This window comes from Nerophis lumbriciformis, linkage group LG04 (genome assembly GCF_033978685.3).
Source record: "Nerophis lumbriciformis linkage group LG04, RoL_Nlum_v2.1, whole genome shotgun sequence".
Taxonomy (NCBI): Eukaryota; Metazoa; Chordata; class Actinopteri; order Syngnathiformes; family Syngnathidae; genus Nerophis; species Nerophis lumbriciformis.
In genome coordinates, this window is record NC_084551.2 from 17642676 (window position 1) to 17661547 (window position 18872).

General features: G+C 39.0%; 1 protein-coding gene across 1 annotated transcript in view; it reads right to left on the reverse strand.

Moving 5' to 3' along the window:
• Window positions 1–2221: 2221 nt before the first annotated feature.
• Window positions 2222–18872, reverse strand: part of galr1a (galanin receptor 1a) — a 29597-nt gene continuing 12946 nt past the window's right edge. Inside the window, exon 3 of the mRNA XM_061949927.1 lies at window positions 2222–3993. Coding sequence (XP_061805911.1) covers window positions 3673–3993 — 321 coding nt within the window. The 3' untranslated portion in view covers window positions 2222–3672. The remainder of the gene's footprint in view (window positions 3994–18872) is intronic.

The following is an 18872-nucleotide window of genomic DNA, read 5'->3' on the forward strand; positions in this document are numbered from 1 at the left end:
ATGTTTTATTATCATTTTATACCAATTGATATATTTTGAGCATTTAATCGAGAATTGATTCTGAATCAAATTGTCACCCCAAGAACCGGAATCGAATCGTGGGCTGTTGCAAGATCCCTAATTGTTAGCATTCTCTTTTTTAGTATCATAAGCCACAAAGCCTCTGACATACCACAAGTATCAATGATTGGCAGTACTCTGATTGATTGGTCTTCTTCAGCCATTCAGAAATGACAATTGACAATATACACATAAAAATGTTCTTATTTGGCTAACCATACATTCACATATAACTTTGTGATTTTTCCTATTCCTCAACTACTAAGTCTTTGACCCAGTAGAAGATTATTTCACTTACTGAAGGCAACAAGACACACAAACAACTTGTGCAATTATCATCACAATGAACAGCGCTTACGTGGAAAAAGGAATATTTACATTTCTGTGCTGCTATTGTACAGCATCTCACAAAATTAAGTACAACCCTCATAGCAACCCTTTGTATTATTATTCATCAAGGGACAACACTAAAGATATACTTGGATAGACAACCATTATTGCCTAATGAGCAGGCAACACAAGTGTATATGTGTCATACTGCCGAAACCCTCAGGCGTGGACTTCATTACTTTCTTACTTGCGAGCATAATTTAAATAAACTTTAAAGAAGACCACAATATTTTGACAAAAAGACTGTAAGCAGGTGCGCTCAAAATTAATTGGGCGATTTTGTTACGAGTCAAAGCGTTAACTTTGACGGACGTAGTTGCAACATAAATTCATAATTAAGATGAACACTTTTCAACTGAAAACAATCGCGGAGAATACCTACAAATTGTGGTCGATAGAGCAGACAATAAGAGAGACTTTATTATTAACAGTACAGTAATTTGACAAAGAGCTCAGAGAACATGTCAATAAAACAAGTGAAACATCAATACTAGAGGTGTCGCGAATCCTATTTGTAAAAATTCATAATCGGTTAAAAAAAAAACATTTTTTTAAATATATATTTTTATTTTTATTTATTTATTTATTTTAAATGTGTCCTGTCCAGACACTCGGACAAATCATATTGTTGATGTAGATGCCCATATCTGCTGTGCAGATTTATTTTACCAAAGAGAAATGTGGGATGCTTATCTTCTTGCCTTGTTTGTATTTGAATTTATTAAATATTTGGGAAGAATTATCCCATCCATCCATTTCCTACCGCTTATTCCCTTTGGGGTCGCTGGGGCGCTGGAGCCTATCTCAGCGACAATCGGGCGGAAGGCGGTGTACACCCTGGACAAGTCGCCACCTCATCGCAGGGCCTGGGAAGAATTAATTTTAAGTAATATAAAAATGAATCACAGCTGTTTATATATTTTATGGAGAAATGTAGTTGATCATAGAACTGGCACCCAATGTTATTAAAAAAGTATTAATTTTGAATCGAGAGTCGATTCTGAATCGAATCGTTACCCCCAAGAATCAAATCGAATTGTGTGGTGCCCAAAGATTCACAGCCCTAATCAATACATGTTTTTGTTTTGTAAACTATGAACACATTTGTCATGTCTTGTACAGAGTTGTGTTACATTTGTTGCAATCATATGTTTTTTTATGGTCAAGGTTACAAAGTGCACCTAAAGCAGGGGTGTCCAAAGTGCAGCCTAGGGGCCATTTTTAATAGACCTGCGACGCATTCTAATGAAAAAATAAACAAATACCGGACTAGAAATTACATTAAAAAAAACTAACAAGAAATTGGACTGGCCCAAATCTTCCCAGAAATGGGACTTAAAGACCAAAATGGCCGACGACCTGTGTGGCTTATTGTCCATGGCATTTGATGATTTGCGTGGGTCCTGTCATGGTGAATATGTGTGCACTTTTCTTGCAAGATAACACTTTTCAAGTGTGCTAAAGCCCTCAAAAATGACTTAGTTGACGGATTAATAAAATTAGTAAAGAATCATTGTTAATGAATTAGCTCAAGTGGTTGAGATTATAGGGCAGCCGGTGGAAGAGGGGTTAGTGCATCTGCCTCACAATACGAAGGTCCTGAGTAGTCTTGGGTTCAATCCTGGGCTCGGGATCTTTCTGTGTGGAGTTTGCATGTCCTTCCCGTGACTGCGTGGGTTCCCTCCGGGTAATCCGGCTAACTCCCATCTCCAAAGACATGCACCTGGGGATAGGTTGATTGGCAACACTAAATTGTGTGAATGTTGTCTGTCTATCTGTGTTGGCACTGCGATGAGGTAGCGACTTGTCCAGGGTGTACCCCGCCTTCCACCCGATTGTAGCTGAGATAGGCTCCAGCGCCCCCCGCGACCCCAAAGGGAATAAGCGCTAGAAAATGGATGGATGGATGGTTTAGATTATATATTACACCAAGCTAAGATGTGGATGTTTTGTTCACAAAGTGTGACATACAATGTTGAACTTACATTACCGTATTTTTCGGACCATAAGTCGCAGTTTTTTTCATAGTTTGGCCGGGCTCCAGTGCGACTTATATGTTTTTTTCCTTCTTTATTATGCATTTTCAGCAGGTGCGACTTATACTCCGGTGCGACTTATACTCCGAAAAATATGGTATGTTGGTATTAGCAGGGGTGTCCAAAGTGTGACATGGGGGAAAATATTTTAACGGCCTGCGACACATTTTAAAAATACTATTACTTAAAAAAAGTGGAATAAAAGGGCAAATGTGTGCTAAAAACAAGCCGATACCAGGACAGATCACTTACTGCTTCTTATGATACCAGTAACTTATATAGATATATTTTTTGATTTGGATTAACTGTAGTTTATGTACACTTTATTTGCAGCTTGCTTTGTGGCATCTTCTCTAGCAGCAGTTGAAGGTTTTCAAAACATCACCGTAGCGATGCCGACTGATAGGGTTTGATGTGTTGATGCGTAACGCTTCTTTTATTTTATCCTCACGGAATGTTTGTAGAAACATTTTGGGACGTCTTCCTCTGAAACAGTGAAGAAGTCCCAAGCGATCAATGCCATGTTTGTTTACAAACACGGCATTGTTGGGGCGGTATAGCTCGGTTGGTAGAGTGGCCGTGCCAGCAACTTGAGGGTTGCAGGTTCGAACCCCGCTTCTGCCATCCTAGTCACTGCCGTTGTGTCCTTGGGCAAGACACTTTACCCACCTGCTCGCAGTGCCACCCACACTGGTTTAAATGTAACTTAGATATTGGGTTTCACTATGTAAAGCGCTTTGAGTCACTTGAGAAAAAGCGCTATAATAAATGTAATTCACTTCACTTCAATACAATGGAGGACCTGATGACACAGTGCGGGGGAATCTCGCCTCTTTTGAGCATTTTTTGTTTTAAATCAACGACCAGAGCTATTTTTTTCTTTTAAATGCCTCAAAAAAATGGCAACGTTTTCTGCAACTTTCTGAAAAAGTGCATGCAAGGCCACAACAATCATTTAAAAAAAAACTGCAAAATCCTGGAGGGACTGATGGCGTAATTTTCAGTGGAGAGTCAAGCTGTACATTGACTACTCAAAAATCTATATTATTCTTCATTAAGAAGATATATAGAAATAAATATGGTTGCGGAAATCTGAGGGGCGTACTCACTTTTGTGAAATACTGTATTTGTCCCTGTTCAAAATATCCCTATTGTGTTATTCTCGCACCCATCCCCACCTTGATGGTCAAACATTGGTGCAGTTCGTGGAAGGCGGTGTGTCCACCTTATTCCGCATCTCCCGGATCTCATTGAGCGGCGGGTCTTCCGCTCCAATCTGGCATTTGAAGACCTGCTTGTACGCCTTCCTGAAGTTCTCGGACAGGAAGGCGTAGATGACCGGGTTGACGGACGAGTTGCTGTAGGCCAGGCAGTGGGCCGCCACGCGTAACACGAAGGAGGCCTGGTTCAGGGGGAAGGTGCCAAACTCTGCCCACAGGTGGACCACATGGTGAGGCAGCCATGACAGGCAGAAGACCACCACCACCACCAGCACGGTCTGGGCAGTCTGAAATCAGCAACACATAAATAGAAATGAACACAGAGAATTATAGTGCTTTTATTATTTGATTGATATTTGAAAAAGTTGAGTAAACATCTGATTTTAATGACTTTCTTTTGCATTGATTTATGGTGAACAGCATGGAATTCTCTAGACAAAGACTTAAAAAGTTGCAAGAATATCTTTGAATTTAAAAGGAGTTACAAAAAGAGACAACTGGAATTATATCAAACTGATTTTTGATTTTGATTGGAACGTGTCATTTTGAAAATGCTTAAACGAAAATTAAAAGTATGTTGGAGTTCGGGTGTTGGTGGAGGGAACAGTGATAAAGTCATCTAAATAATTTGTGTTAAAAAGAGGGCAAATAAATATAAGAATAGTATTCTTCCATCTGCTCCTTTCTGATCATGGAAATGTATGAGAAACAAAAAACAATGAAAGTGTCAACTGTATATGGCTTGTACTGTATATGCATTTTCATGAAAGGAATAAAAAGAAATGATGATGATGATGAACAGTAGGGATGTTCTGATCAGGAAGTTGTGCTGCTGATCGGCCGATACCGATCACATGTGTTAACTGTTCATTTTTAAATGTATTTATGGTGAGTGCTATTGACAGTTTAACAGAGTCGGCACAATATTTAAACTTGTTCTTTTATTACATACAATTGTTTGAGCAAAACAAAGTCAATAGTACACAATAACTAACCAAAACGATCAACTACTATCCACTACTCGTTGATTTGCTTGATTGTAAAAGATGTCGATCGAGGAGGTGGTCGGCAGTAAAAAAAAAGGAGCAACATTTATACGTTCTTAATATTTAGTGTTTTATCGTTCATGGTTAATATTGTAAATCCCACATTCTTTATTTTCATGTACATTTAGTACACAAATTAAAAATTCTAATTAGTTTTTGAGGTTGTTGTACAAAAGACGCTTGTTTTCTTTTTGTGTCATTGGGTTGCTTGCGTGTAGTTCACTTTTACGACACTGGAGGGGGCATTGAACGCATCATTGCATCAGCGAGCTCTGAAAGTTACCATGAACTTGGATGTCAATTATTTAATTGGCAGTGTGCGTCAATACAAAGTGAGTTACTTTATATAGACTTTATATGTGCTTGAAACTGATTTGCAACTCATTTTGTCCGTTTTATTGTTGTCACGACTTGGACTGTGGCGTGGTTTGTTCTCCCGAGGTGCAAAAGATTTGGACCATACGTGGCGTGAAGGGGAGTACATGATTGATTTAAACACTATAACTACAAAAAAAGGAAGCAAACAAAAGGCGCGCACAAGGGCGGAAGTACAAAACTTGACTATAAACACAAAACTTGCACAAAGGCAGAAAACTATGAACAATTAAACAAAACTTGCAAACTATGGCATGAATAAAGAAAACTTACTTGGACGAGAAACCGGCATGAAAAAAGAGCAGCAAGGGTCATAAGGGTGTGTGGAGTGTGTGCAGAAGCATAAATGCAGGATATCGCCAGAAAGACAAACTGAAAACAATGAACTTAAATACTACAGACATGATTAACTAAAACAGGTGCGTGACTCAAAACGTGAAACAGGTGCGTGACGTGACAGGTGAAAACTAATGGGTTGCTATGGTGACAAACAAGAGTGCACAATGAGTCCAAACGTAGAACAGGTGAAACTAATGGGTAACCATGGAAACAAGACAAGGGAGTGAAAAGCCAGAAACTAAAGAGTCCAATAACTAAACAAAACAAAACATGACTAATACAAAACATGGTCACACAGACATGACAATTGTAGTCTAATGGCTGTTTGGTGTCAAGTTCACAAGCTAACTGCTCGCTGAATATCATGCCCTTGTTGGGGCCTGTTTGTAGCATTGGACATGTTTTTTAGCCCCAATTTACAGTTGTCATTCAATCAGACGGAGGAGTACACCTACGTGTGGAGACACATACAGTAATTAGCTGGGGACTCAAAATAAATACAGTGGAACCTCGATTTACAAACCTAATTGGTACTTGAACACGCTTCGTAAATCGAAAAGGTCATACAGTGAAGCAAAGTTCTCCATGAGAAGCAATGTAAATATGAATAATGAGTAGGGATGTCCGATAATGGCTTTTTGCCGATATCCGATATTCCGATATTGTCCAACTCTTTAATTACCGATACCGATATCAGCCGATACGGATATCAACCGATATACACAGTCGTGGAATTAACACATTATTATGCCTAATTTGGACAACCAGGTATGGTGAAGATAAGGTACTTTAAAGAAAAATTAATATAATAAAATAAGATCAATAAATTAAAAACATTTTCTTGAATAAAAAAGTAAAACAATATAAAAACAGTTACATAGAAACTAGTAATTAATGAAAATGAGTAAAATTAACTGTTAAAGGTTAGTACTATTAGTGGACCAGCAGCACGCACAATCATGTGTGCTTACGGACTGTATCCTTTGCAGACTGTATTGATATATATTGATATATAATGTAGGAACCAGAATATTAATAACAGAAAGAAACAACCCTTTTGTGTGAATGAGTATGAATGAGTGTAAATGGGAGAGGGAGTTTTTTTGGGTTGGTGCATTAATTGTAAGTGTATCTTGTGTTTTTTATGTTGATTTAAAAAAAAAAAAAAAACGATGTCGATAATAAAAAAAACGATACCGATAATTTCCGATGTTACATTTTAACGCATTTATCGGCCGATAATATCGGACATCTCTAATAATGAGTTCCAGCCTTGACACCAGTCCATATTTTGGTGAAGGTTTGTACACTTTGAACACAATAAAAAGTGCTATACAGTATCAAACAAACATTACATGGGGGTGATGCCGGATTAACTTTCTATTTAATAGAAAAGTAAAAAAAAAAAAACAACAAGCTGCTGTATGCTCTGCTCTGCCAACACACACACAGAAGTCACTATGGTGCCCTCAAACCCAATCACAAACATCCTTAACTTTAACAACCACATGGCTACAATAATGAACATTTTAAATATCAAAATCCACCCACATTAACGTCGGCATCGGAGCTGACGAGAAGCAGCAAATGGAGGGAGAAGGAACGGGGAGGGAGGAGTCGAGTATGCGTGTTTGTTGTTTGTGCTTTGGAAGAGCTGAGACCGAGGTGGAACAAGAGTGTCTGATATAAGTCTGCTCTGGCATATTTTTTTCAAAAAAGACCAGACTCATCACAGTTAAAACTTGATGTGGTTACTTGCTGTGCTGTGCTGTGGTTATGCTTGTGAACGCCATTAATCTACTCCTCGCAAAGAGCCTCTTTGTTTTACTCCACAGCGCTTAACTTCCCTTTTGGCCACACTGGTCTGTTGAGTTTTTGAGACTCTTATTGAGTTAGCACAGAGTTCGGCAACCCAAAATGTTGAAGGAGCCAAAAATACAAACAAAAAAATCTGTCTGGAGCTGCAAAAAATTAAAAGCCTTATATAAGTGTTATAATGAAGACAACACATGATGTAAGTGTCTATATTAGCTATACTAGCCTACTATCAAAGGCTGACGCAAATCTTTGTTGACAGAAATTTGGTATTCTAATTTGTATTCTACACATTTTTGCAACATTGGAAATCATTAGTAAAATGGAGGCTTCTCACAGGATGAGATAACTTCTGGAAATTAAAGGTATAGATGTGTGTGTCTAAGTTAAAGGAAATGGCAGGCTGTCTTCTAATGGATTTATTACAATCTTTGCAAGCTGGGTAACGTTTGCTGTGGTCTGGAACAACATGACACACAAAAAACTTTAAGAAATGTAGACGATATTACATACAGATAATGTGTCATGAGACATGCAAACATAAATTAAATACACAAAGGACATAAGTAAAGGAAATTAAATGAGCTCAAATATACCTAAAACGAGGCATAATGATGCAATATGTACATACAGTTAGCCCAAATTGCATGTTAGCATCTATTAGCTTGCAGTCATGGATTGATCAAATATGCCTGATAAGCACTCCAGCAAATCAATTAATTCAACAAAGCTCACCTTTGTGCATTCACGCACAGCATAAAATGTTTGGTGGACAAAATGAGACAAAGAAGGAGTGGCATAAAACATGTCTTTCTGTGGCAGCATCGCATAAATTTGTACATGTAAACAAACTACGATAGTTCAAGGATCGCTGAAATAAGTGGGACAAAACGGTGCTTGCCAAATACTCTCATCAGTGAAGCATGTATAACGTAAACAGTGGGATGTCTAACAATTAGGAAGGTTTGTGTCATGTTTGTTCTTCTACAGAAAATATATTAAAACAAAAACAAAAAATGTTTTCTTTATCTTTATCCATTTTCACACATCTCTGAAAGAGGTCCAGGGAGCCACTAGGGCGGTGCTAAAGAGCCGCATGAGGCAGAATGGAAAAAACTTGTCAGTAGGCAAAAAAAAACGAAGAAAAGGCACACATGCTAAATTGTCCAAACGTGACTCCTCCTGTGCAGAAAGTGAAGTGGAGGGTTCTGCCTTCACAAACAAAGTTTCACCCTGCTTTCTTGCCTTCAAGCGCCTGAATGAAGCGTTTGCACACAGAGACATGGTTCGCACACAGAGGCATATTTGGCTTGATCGAAAAGTTCGCAAATAGAGGGGTTCAAAAATCAAGGTGCCACTGTATTAGTATTAGCCAGAGAGGATCAGAGTTTATTATCACATTATATTGCATTAATCTGCAAAGGTGATTCCTGAAAATTGGCCGATACTGATTGGTGTCAGGTCGATCGGCTCATCCCTATTGAACATAATATTATTCCCTCAATGATTAACACTGTTTCGTTCTTCAAAAATATCTAAACCTTGGGGACTTTATTACAAAGCACGCATTGCAGTAATGCCAAAAGGGACCATCTTTCAAGATCAGGTTAGCACAAAATGAATGTTTGTGCTAATTAAAATTCAAGGCTAACGATTGTAAAAGGGACTATAATAGAGGAACATGAAGGTCACATGTGCTGCCTTTCAATGCACACAATTCCATTTCACAAGTTTTGACTGAAATTCAATGAATCACATGTATTGGAAATAGATGTAATAATAGACAAGCAATCTCAAGGCTCATCACACTGGACAACAGCATCCACAGTGAGGACAGTATTTGGCAGACGTGATCGAGTTTATAACAACCTGGTATCCCTGGCAATATGTCTACACAAAAAATCAGCCTATGATGATCTGACAAGCAAGTCAGTGAATGCTATATCCAGCCATCATTTTTATACCACTTGTGCTCATTAAGGTGAGCTGGAGCCTACCCCAGCTGACTTGAGCGAGAGGTAGGTACACCTGAGGCTGGTCTCCACTTAATCCTGTTTGGCGCCCTGGGGTAAGAACCCCCTCATAACAATATTTTGTTATATATCATCTTAAATACAAAAAGGTAACAATAAACATAATGTAAACACCAATGTAAATTGCACAAATACAAATGAATAAAATGAAATGAATAAAAACATTATTGTTAAGCATGGTTATGGTTTAGGTTTATTTCGAACATGCATACAATTACAACATGATAGTGAAGTAATTTGTATTTCTTATTTGAGATAAAGAATATTATCAATATAAATAATATTATCAATATGCTTAACATGTTTATCATGGTTCTTCTTCTTGGTATTTGGTAAACACTTTGAGTTTGAACAGTTTCTTAAACTGGATCATATTAGTACATTGTAAGATGTATTTATTCCATGATTTACTTCCATATATTGATATAAACTAAAGGTTTTAAGTGTTGTACGTAGATACAAATGTTTTAAGTTACATTTTTATCTGAGGTTATATGTCTCTTGTTTTGTTGAGAAGATGTTTTGTACATTCTTGGGTAGAAGGTTATGGTTTGCTTTGTGCATAATTTTAGCTGTTTGCAAATTCACTGTATTGTTGAATTTCAATATTTTCAATTCAATAAATAAAGGGTTTGAATGTTCTCTATATCCAACATTATGTGTTATTCTAATTGATCTTTTTTATAACACGGTTAGTGACTGAAGCGTACTTTTGCGATTATTTCCAAATATTTCTACACAATAAGTCAGATACGTAACACTAGCCAGCAGTAAGACTAGATAGCAAAGGTGTAAAGTACAATCTAAAACCTGATTTCTCTAGCCTTCTTTGATGCAAAACACATCAATGACATCATCATACAAAATCTGTTGTGCAGTTGTATGATTGATACTGATGAAGTCCGGAGAGACGTTCATGGGACATAGAGGACCTCAGGTTTCAACTTGAAAAAAACTTGTGTCCATGATGAATTCCGAGTTTATCCTCAGGCACAGGAAAAACAAGAATCTATGCATGCGTCTACGTGACGTATTAACTAGGGGTGTCCCAAACCGATATTGATAACATATTGCATCTAAAATCGCTGATACAAGCGGTCTTGCAAAGCTGGACAGCAAGTTAACATCTAAATGTCCTCTATTAAGCACAAAAGGTTGGTTTGATTGATTGATTGAATCTTTTATTTATAGATTGCACAGTACAGTACATATTCCGTACAATTGACCACTAAATGGTAACACGTGAATAAGTTTTTCAACTTGTTTAAGTCGGGGTCCACGTTAATCAATTCATGGTTGTTTCTTGTATTTCAGTGAAGCCATTTTTACAAAAGGTAAACATGGTATCTAGGCTACTAAAAGCTAGCAGCTACACAACAGCGAAGCACACAACAGCACACAAGCCAGACATATGTTAATTAAGTGTCCTTAATTAAACAAAATTGCAGGCTAAAACACCACATTTGTCAATATAAAAAAATATCAAATATATATGAATGCATATTACTTATACATGCAACATCTCCAAAGCAGAAGTGTATTAGAAAGTTCCCCGTAACAAATGTGTCCGCATCATTCAACTTACTGCGTCATGCCCTAAATGTAATGAATTATTGTGACCACCGAGCGTCGCCAAACACAAGTCAACACTTCACTTCAAAAAGCATACATCTGCCATAAGGTTAGTGTTTTTCATATCTACAAATGTTTTCTAAATTATTCCACACTACAAAATAATAAATGTATGTACTATCAGTCCTGCTGATATCGTATCGATATGTAAGTGAAAAAGTCAAATAAGGACACCCCTAATATTAACCCACCTGCATGTACAGGTGTGGTTTTTTTGTCCTTTTTAAAAACAAACGTTTCACATGACCCACTAGATTACATGTAGCTACAGTATATGGGTCTATATCAGACCTGGGCAAATTAAGGCCCGTTAAGCTTTTCAATCTGGCCCGCCGGACATTCCCAAATATTTTTTTTAGATCTTTAAGATGGAAAGTGTAGCTGCTATTATGATGTGCAGTCATGTTTTCTAACGACCGTAAGTCTTGAACTATAGAAAGTATTTCAATGGTTGGAATCTGCGCTTTTGGATGATATACCAGTTACTATGGTCATCTAATTAGTTACTATGGTCATCTAATTAGTTACTATGGTCATCCACGTCACAGCAGCTCAGACGAGGCACCAAGCACTGTGGGCGGGATGCGTTTCCACAGACGAGGAAGGAGATTTTCACAACAAAGTTCTAAAGCTTAGTGATGTATCAGATATATCAGATTGTAGGTGGCTTCACTGTGTACCCTTCGCGTTCCTATTTCACTGTTTGTTGCATTTTTGTTGCATTTCACTTGATTGTAAAATGTCGATCGAAAGGTGGTGTGACGTTCATATTTTGTCAATGTTCAGTGTTTTATCATTCATAGAGAAATTTAAAATTCCATTACGTTTTTTAAGGCGGTCTGTCATAACGTTTTTAGCATTCAATCAGACATTATTGTGAGGTTTTGTATAAGTGTTCTTAAAAATAGATATACCGGCCCCCAGACACATTTTTTTTTTGTAAATGTGGCCCCTAGTTAAAATAATTGCCCAGTCCTGGTCTATATTAATTTTACGAATAAAATACAATTTAGTGAGTTAATCCCTCTCTCTCTCCATCTTTCAACCTCTGCAGTCGCAAATTGATGCTCCGCCTGCCAGTGACTCACACACACAGCCTCATGACACAACTTCTCATATTGTAATATTGTAAAAATATAATGTATTCATTACCAATTAAATTAATTATTAGGTAATACACTAATTTGCTACGTCACTATAATAATTTAAAAAAGACCTACAGTGTATTGACCTAAATTAAAATGGCCACAACATCCTTCCATTTTTCTGAATGCTGCCCTCGATGGTTGAAGTTTAGACACCTAAATTAGACAGCATCTGCAGTAAAAGGTCATTCTGCAGACTAGTAGGATTGTTTCACATCGACGTTCCCTCTCAGCAGTAATTTTAATGGAGACAGAGAGATTTTTGAAAAACCTGGAACTCCTGACTGCGAGGTAGCGAGCGATCATATATTCCCATTAAAATGATGAAATAATGGCTATGAGAAAAGAACTGGGTACTATTACTTCAGGCGATACAGTTAGTCATGCAGCTGGAGCGTGTCATTGTAGACAAAAAACTAATTACATGCTTGCTCATTTGAAGTACTAAGAAGCCAGTCAATTGATTCCAGAACTAATTAGTCGCCGTTGTGGTAAACACAACTACTAAATAGCCCTTGAAAAAACAGAAATACTGCTGCTTTCTTCGTGTTTTTTTGTATCAGGAAGTCAATAAATAACTTCAAAACCATGTAGAAAAAAGATCAAATAAAATTGGTCCAAAACAACACAACATGGACTAAAGCGGGGGTGCCCAAAGAGGGGGTCCCCGGGCCAATCTTGGCCAGTTGAGTCGAGTCGATCTCCCTTCCATTTTTCATGTTCATTTGATTGGATTTCATTTCATACACAGGAAAGATTAAAAGCAACAGTCATGTTAAAATTAATGGGGCCTGACTCTGCAGTACAAAAAAAACACAATCAAAACAGGAAACACACATATGGTGAGGCAAAGGTGTCCAAACTGCGGCCAAGTGCGGCCCGCTGTCAGGCTTGTCCCTGACCGTTTGGTCATGTTTTAGTTTTTCCTCTGTGTCTGTCTTTATTTCCTGTCAGCGCTCTTATTTTGTCTTTATTTCCTGCTTGTATCCCTGAGTGCTTTTTCCCCTCAGCTTTGGCTGATTGGCACCTGGCCACACCTGGTGTCAATCAGCCCGCTACTATTTAGTCCTGCTTTGCCCTCCAGTCAGGGCTGGAGTATTGTCATTATGATTGTCAATGTCATTAATACTTGTCGTTGTAGCTGTGTCTACTTCTGTTCACTCTGCTCATGTCATAGTTCCTTCGTGTCACAGTAAGTGTTTTTGTTTCTTGTCCACAGTTAGCCTTTGTGCTAGTTTTTGTTCATAGCCAAGTTTGTTCTCCACCTTGTGCGCGCCTTTTGTTTGTACCCTTTTGTTTGTTCTTGTTTTAGTGTTAAATTAAATCATGTTTTCCTGCACCAATCCTGCCGTCTCTGCATCTTGGGGTTTGTCACCTACACATTGTGACACCCGCGAGACATCACAAGTATAACAAGAAGATTGGTCCGCGCGTATTTTGCCCATATTTATTCCCGTTTGGATTGAATTTAAGTGAACTTCCCAGCCCCCAGTGAGCGAAGACGGAACCGATGGTCAATGACCATGAGCTTCACTTGAAAATGATTGCAGCACAGCATCAATTTATACGACCCAATCCAAACAACTTTGCACACTCATGGTGTAAATTAACTATAACCAACAAATAATGTCAACACACAGTCACATATGACACACCTCATGCTCCTTGTGGACATCATAAAACACATATATATGAATTAAAATGACAAATATATAAATCCGGGCAGCATGGTGGAAGAGATGTCATCCGAAGTGAAATTGCAAGAAATTTTCAACATCTACGGTCCATAATATCATCAAAAGGTTCAGAGAATCTGGAGAAATCACTCCACGTAAGCGGCATGGACGGAAACCAACATTGAATGACCGTGACCTTCGATCCCTCAGACGGCACAGTATCAAAAACCGACATCTATCTCTAAAGGATATCACCACATGGGCTCAGGAACACTTCAGAAAACCAGTCACTAAATACAGTTTGTCGCTACATCTGTAAGTGCAAGTTAAAGCTCTACTATGCAAAGCGAAAACCATTTATCAACAACATCCAGAAACTCCGCCGGCTTCTCTGGGCCTGAGATCATCTAAGATGGACTCATGCAAAGTGGAAAAGTGTTCTGTGGTCTGACGAGTCCACATTTGAAATTGTTTTTGGAAATATTCGACACCGTGTCATCCGGACCAAAGGGGAAACGAACCATCCAGACTGTTATCGACGCAAAGTTCAAAAGCCAGCATCTGCCATTCTCTGTTCATCTTTTAAAGAAATAATATTCAATAGATTCGGCAAAACAGTTGCAATAGCAGAATCAATGTCAGCACACGACGCAGCGAGGGCTGCGTGCCGCCATTGTTGTTTGAATCAAACAGTCGCTTTGGCGCTACGTCACATCTATGAAATCCCACCCGGCGATCCTGATTGCTTCTTTATGTTTGGCTTTCTGGAAGGAGTTTGCAATGTCTTCGAGCCCAGACCCTTGTGTGGAGCTCAGTGAACTACAAGGGTCTGACGATAGTCAGGTTAGGCTTTTTGGACACATGATGGACTTTCCTTTTTTAATGGCAGTTTATTAACAGGTAACAGAAGGTTACGGTGCAGAACACGGAGAGACTGGTCCCGTGTTTGTGGTTGAATCCTGTATAAAAGCCCATCTTCAATTTTTTTCAACAACACAATGGATTATTTTCTCCCAGTAAGCGCAAAGTTTACCTGGGCCTCCTCTCTCGGACAGATTTCTGACAGGCAACCTATCACCTGGTAGCAGACAGATGCCCTTAACAAGTTGATTGTAGTATTTCTTTCCCTTTGCTAAACTCTTTTCACTGATATCAGAAGCGATTTTATATGCTTCCTTTATTCGATTAGCCCATTTTTGCGCATACTCGTTTCTGTATTGTACTTCCTTTTTCGCTTTAAGGTCAAAGAGTAAATCAATCGGCAAATGTGGGTCTCTTCCTTACAATAAAAAAAATGGTGAATAACCTGTTTCCTTGTGTCTTGTACAATTGTACGCATGTACTATGGTAGATGATCCTTCCACTCTGACTTTTTTTCCTCTTGCAACGTGCAAAGCATCTGTAGAAGTGTCCAATTTAAGCGCTCAATTGGATTCTCTTGTAGGTGATATGAGGTACTTTGGGAATAGGAAATGCCAGCTATTTGCTGATGTAGGCCCTGTGATGAGGTGGCGACTTGTCCGGGGTGTACCTCGCCTACCGCCTGAATGCAGCTGAGATAGGCTTCAGCACCCAACGCAACCCCAAAAGGGACAAGCGGTAGGAAATGGATTGATGGAAGTTCAAAAGGGGCCCTTGTTGTTAAGCATCCTATCAGTGCTTCTTCCGAGATGCTTGGTTTTTTCTGCTTAATGCACTGGCATCGGGGAGTTACATAGTCTTTGATATCACGTTGCATAAATGGCCAATAAAGTCCTTCTCTCGCTAGCATGGCCGATATCATCATGCAGGTGTTTTAGCACAGTCGGCTTCAAATCACGAGAAAAAATCGATTGTTTTCGTTGTACTGTCTGTCTGTATGAGTTTGTTCAATTCATGTACTAGTCTGCGTGTTTCCAGTTTCATTTGTTTCTTGACTTTATAATTAGGCTTCCATTATCTCTTCATCAAGTTGATCGTCTCATTTATTGGGAAGTCTTCCTTGTGAGCTTCTCTTTCACTTCCTGAGGCTATAACTACAATGCTTTCAGGAGGTCTGTAATCTAACTCAAGATATAACTACAATGCAGCCACCCATGGCACATCACTATCTTGCTGATCCCCTTGCCATATGGCAGATATTATATCTGGGGGTATTATCTCTGAGTAGTCAGTCAGGTGGTCATGTACACCATACAACATTGCAATAGTTTATATGTGGTACAAATAGAGTCTGATACAGAATTAGGAGAGCGTTAAGAGGAAGAAAGTGCCTCAACTTTGAGAGTAGACCGACATATTTAGATAATTTATTCATTAGACAATCAATATGGCTTTTGAAATTTATAAATCCATCGATATATACACCAAGGAACTTAGTGCTCTTAACTCTCTCAATTGCTTTACCACTTATTTTAATCAGTATCCTATCAAAGCTTTTACGGCTTCTATTTGAACGAAATATAACAAAGTTTGTTTTATTTATATTTAAGGATCATTTATTACATTTGAACCAATTATCTACTTTAACTAATTCACTATTGACAATAGCTTGAAGGTTTTCAGGAATGTGACATGACTGCTGTACAGTCATTACATCTTAGCCGACGTTGTGGCCTGAGGACCAGTTGTTGTCAAAGAGGTCTTAACAAGTGTCTACTTGTCATAATGTCTCCTTGTCATCATGTTTTACCATTTGGGCCAGATGTTTGGTCAGTGAGGATACCTGTGCAGTCGCGTCTGTGAAAGCAGCACAATTAGCTTGTAACTTATCATCAACGGTATTACGTTTTACTCTTGTGAAAAGATTTCAACTGAGTTCTGTTTTTTATTACTGTGCCAAAGCGCCTTAGTCTTTCTGCTTCTTCACCTGTTGATTTAGTGACTTGGTCGAAAAGAAAGTCATCATTAACTTGCAAGTCTGTTAACAGTGGTTTGAGATCATGGCGAACATGGTTGTTTTTATCATTTAAACCCTGATAAAGGGTATGCAGAAGGTACCTTGAACCAACTTTTTGTCATTGTTAAATTCTGCACCAGGTTGTTTGAACTCAATCAAAACAAGCTGCTTTAAACTCATTGTGAACTTTCTCTGTCCTGTTATTTAGCATTACTTTGCTTTCAAAAAAGTGTATTTGTTAGATTCAAGCAAGTCATTTTTGTATGAGAGACATGAATCGAGAAGCACACCAAGATATTTATATGATGGTGTTGTAGGGAGTGTTTGATTTGCTACAAATAATGAATTGGATAAAGATAAGTGCTGCCTGGGTGAGTGAAAGTAAAGGCATTCAGTCTTTTTTACACTGATTGTAGGCTGCTTATCCCTCAAGCAGATCTCCAAGTTTTGAAGATCAAGTGATAGCTTTGAGTTAATTGTGCTTGGATTTAGATCAGAGTAGTATATGACCGTGTCATCTGCATACAATAAAAAGCCTGTGGCACACCCATCTGAAGTGTGAGCCTACGATAGATGGAACACATCCTCCGATTCCCCTTTTTAAATAGAGGAACCACCACCCCAGTCTGCCAATCCAGAGGCATCGATACTGGATTGGCAGGGCCTTGTCAACCACAACAGCCCCACAGCATCCAGAGCCTTAAGGAACTCCGGGCGGAACACAGAGGAGCTTCTTAACTACCTCGGCAACCTCAACCCGTAAAAAGGAGAGCCCACCACAGAGTCCCCACGCACTGCTTCCTCGTTGCAAGACTTGTAGGTGGGATTGAGGAGGTCTTCGAAGTATTCCTTCCACCGATCCACAACATCCCCCAGTAGACGTAAGAAGCACACCGTCCCTATGGTTATGACAGTGCACTGCTTCCCCCTTCTGAGGCGGCGGATGGTGTTCCAGAATTGCTTCGAAGGCGTCCGGAAGTCATTCTTCACGCCAAAGCCGCACAGTTTGGCCTGTCGGTACCTCTCCACTGCCTCCGGAATCCCATGAGCCAAAAAGACCCGATATGACTCCTTCTTCAGGTTGACGGCATCCCTCACCGCTGGTGTAGCGGGTTCTAGGATTACTGCCATGGCAGGAACCAACCACCTTTTGGCCACAGCTTCCGACCGGCTGCCTCGACCATAGAGGCACGGAACATGGTCCACTCAGACACAATGTCCAGCGCCTACCTCGTAACATGTTCAAAGTTTTTCCGGAGGTGGGAATTGAAACTCTCTCTGACGGGAGACTCTGCTAGACATTCCCAGCAGACCCTAACTATGCGTTTGGGCCTGCCAGGTCTGTCCGGCATCCTCCCCCACCATTGAAGCCGCCTCAACACCAGGTGGTAATCAGTTGAAAGCTCCGCCCCTAGCAGCTCCTTTGCATGAATTTTACCGTAAAAAACAGTGCTACTGTTTTTCCATTGAATTTACTGTGATATGCTGTAAAAAAAAAAAAATAATAATAAAAAATATGGTAAAGTTCTGGTGACTGAGCTGCCAGTTTTTGCACGGTAAAATTTCAAGATATATATATATATATATACGCATACATACATTAATATTCATATATTTTTCAGTTACAATAGGCCCTTTGAGGGCAACCGTAACTGCAATGTGGCCCTCAATGAAAATTTGTTTGACACCCCTGATTTAGGGCCACGGAAAAGGCCCTGTCTTTTTATCCTAAAGGGGAACTGCACTTTTTTGGAATTTTGCCTATTGTTTACAATCCTTATGAGAGACAAGAAGACAATGGTTTTTTTTTGGTTTTTTTAACAATCTAATGTGTAATAATCGGCTCATTCTAGGTGGCTGGCAATGCAGCTAATGGAATCAATCCATTCTGCCTCTAAATTGCCTTAAAAATGCATCTAAAAACCACCAACAATACTTCATTTATGTTCCGTGACCTGTATAATAACCAAACTGTAGCGACATTGTTATTGTAAGGGCGAACACAGAGGAACTGTTTTGCTAGCGTAGTAACACATCGCTTTGCGACGGCATACCACTGTATTAGCCATAAGCTAGCTATGGCAAGAGGTAAGTGTGTTACTGCATCAAAGGTTGAGATCAGTGTTCTCAGTTATGCTGAAACAGAAAACTTCCAGACTTCAAGGCTAAGGGAAGCAGATAAATCGATTTGGACTATAGAAGAACAATCCCAGACTGCCTGATTAAT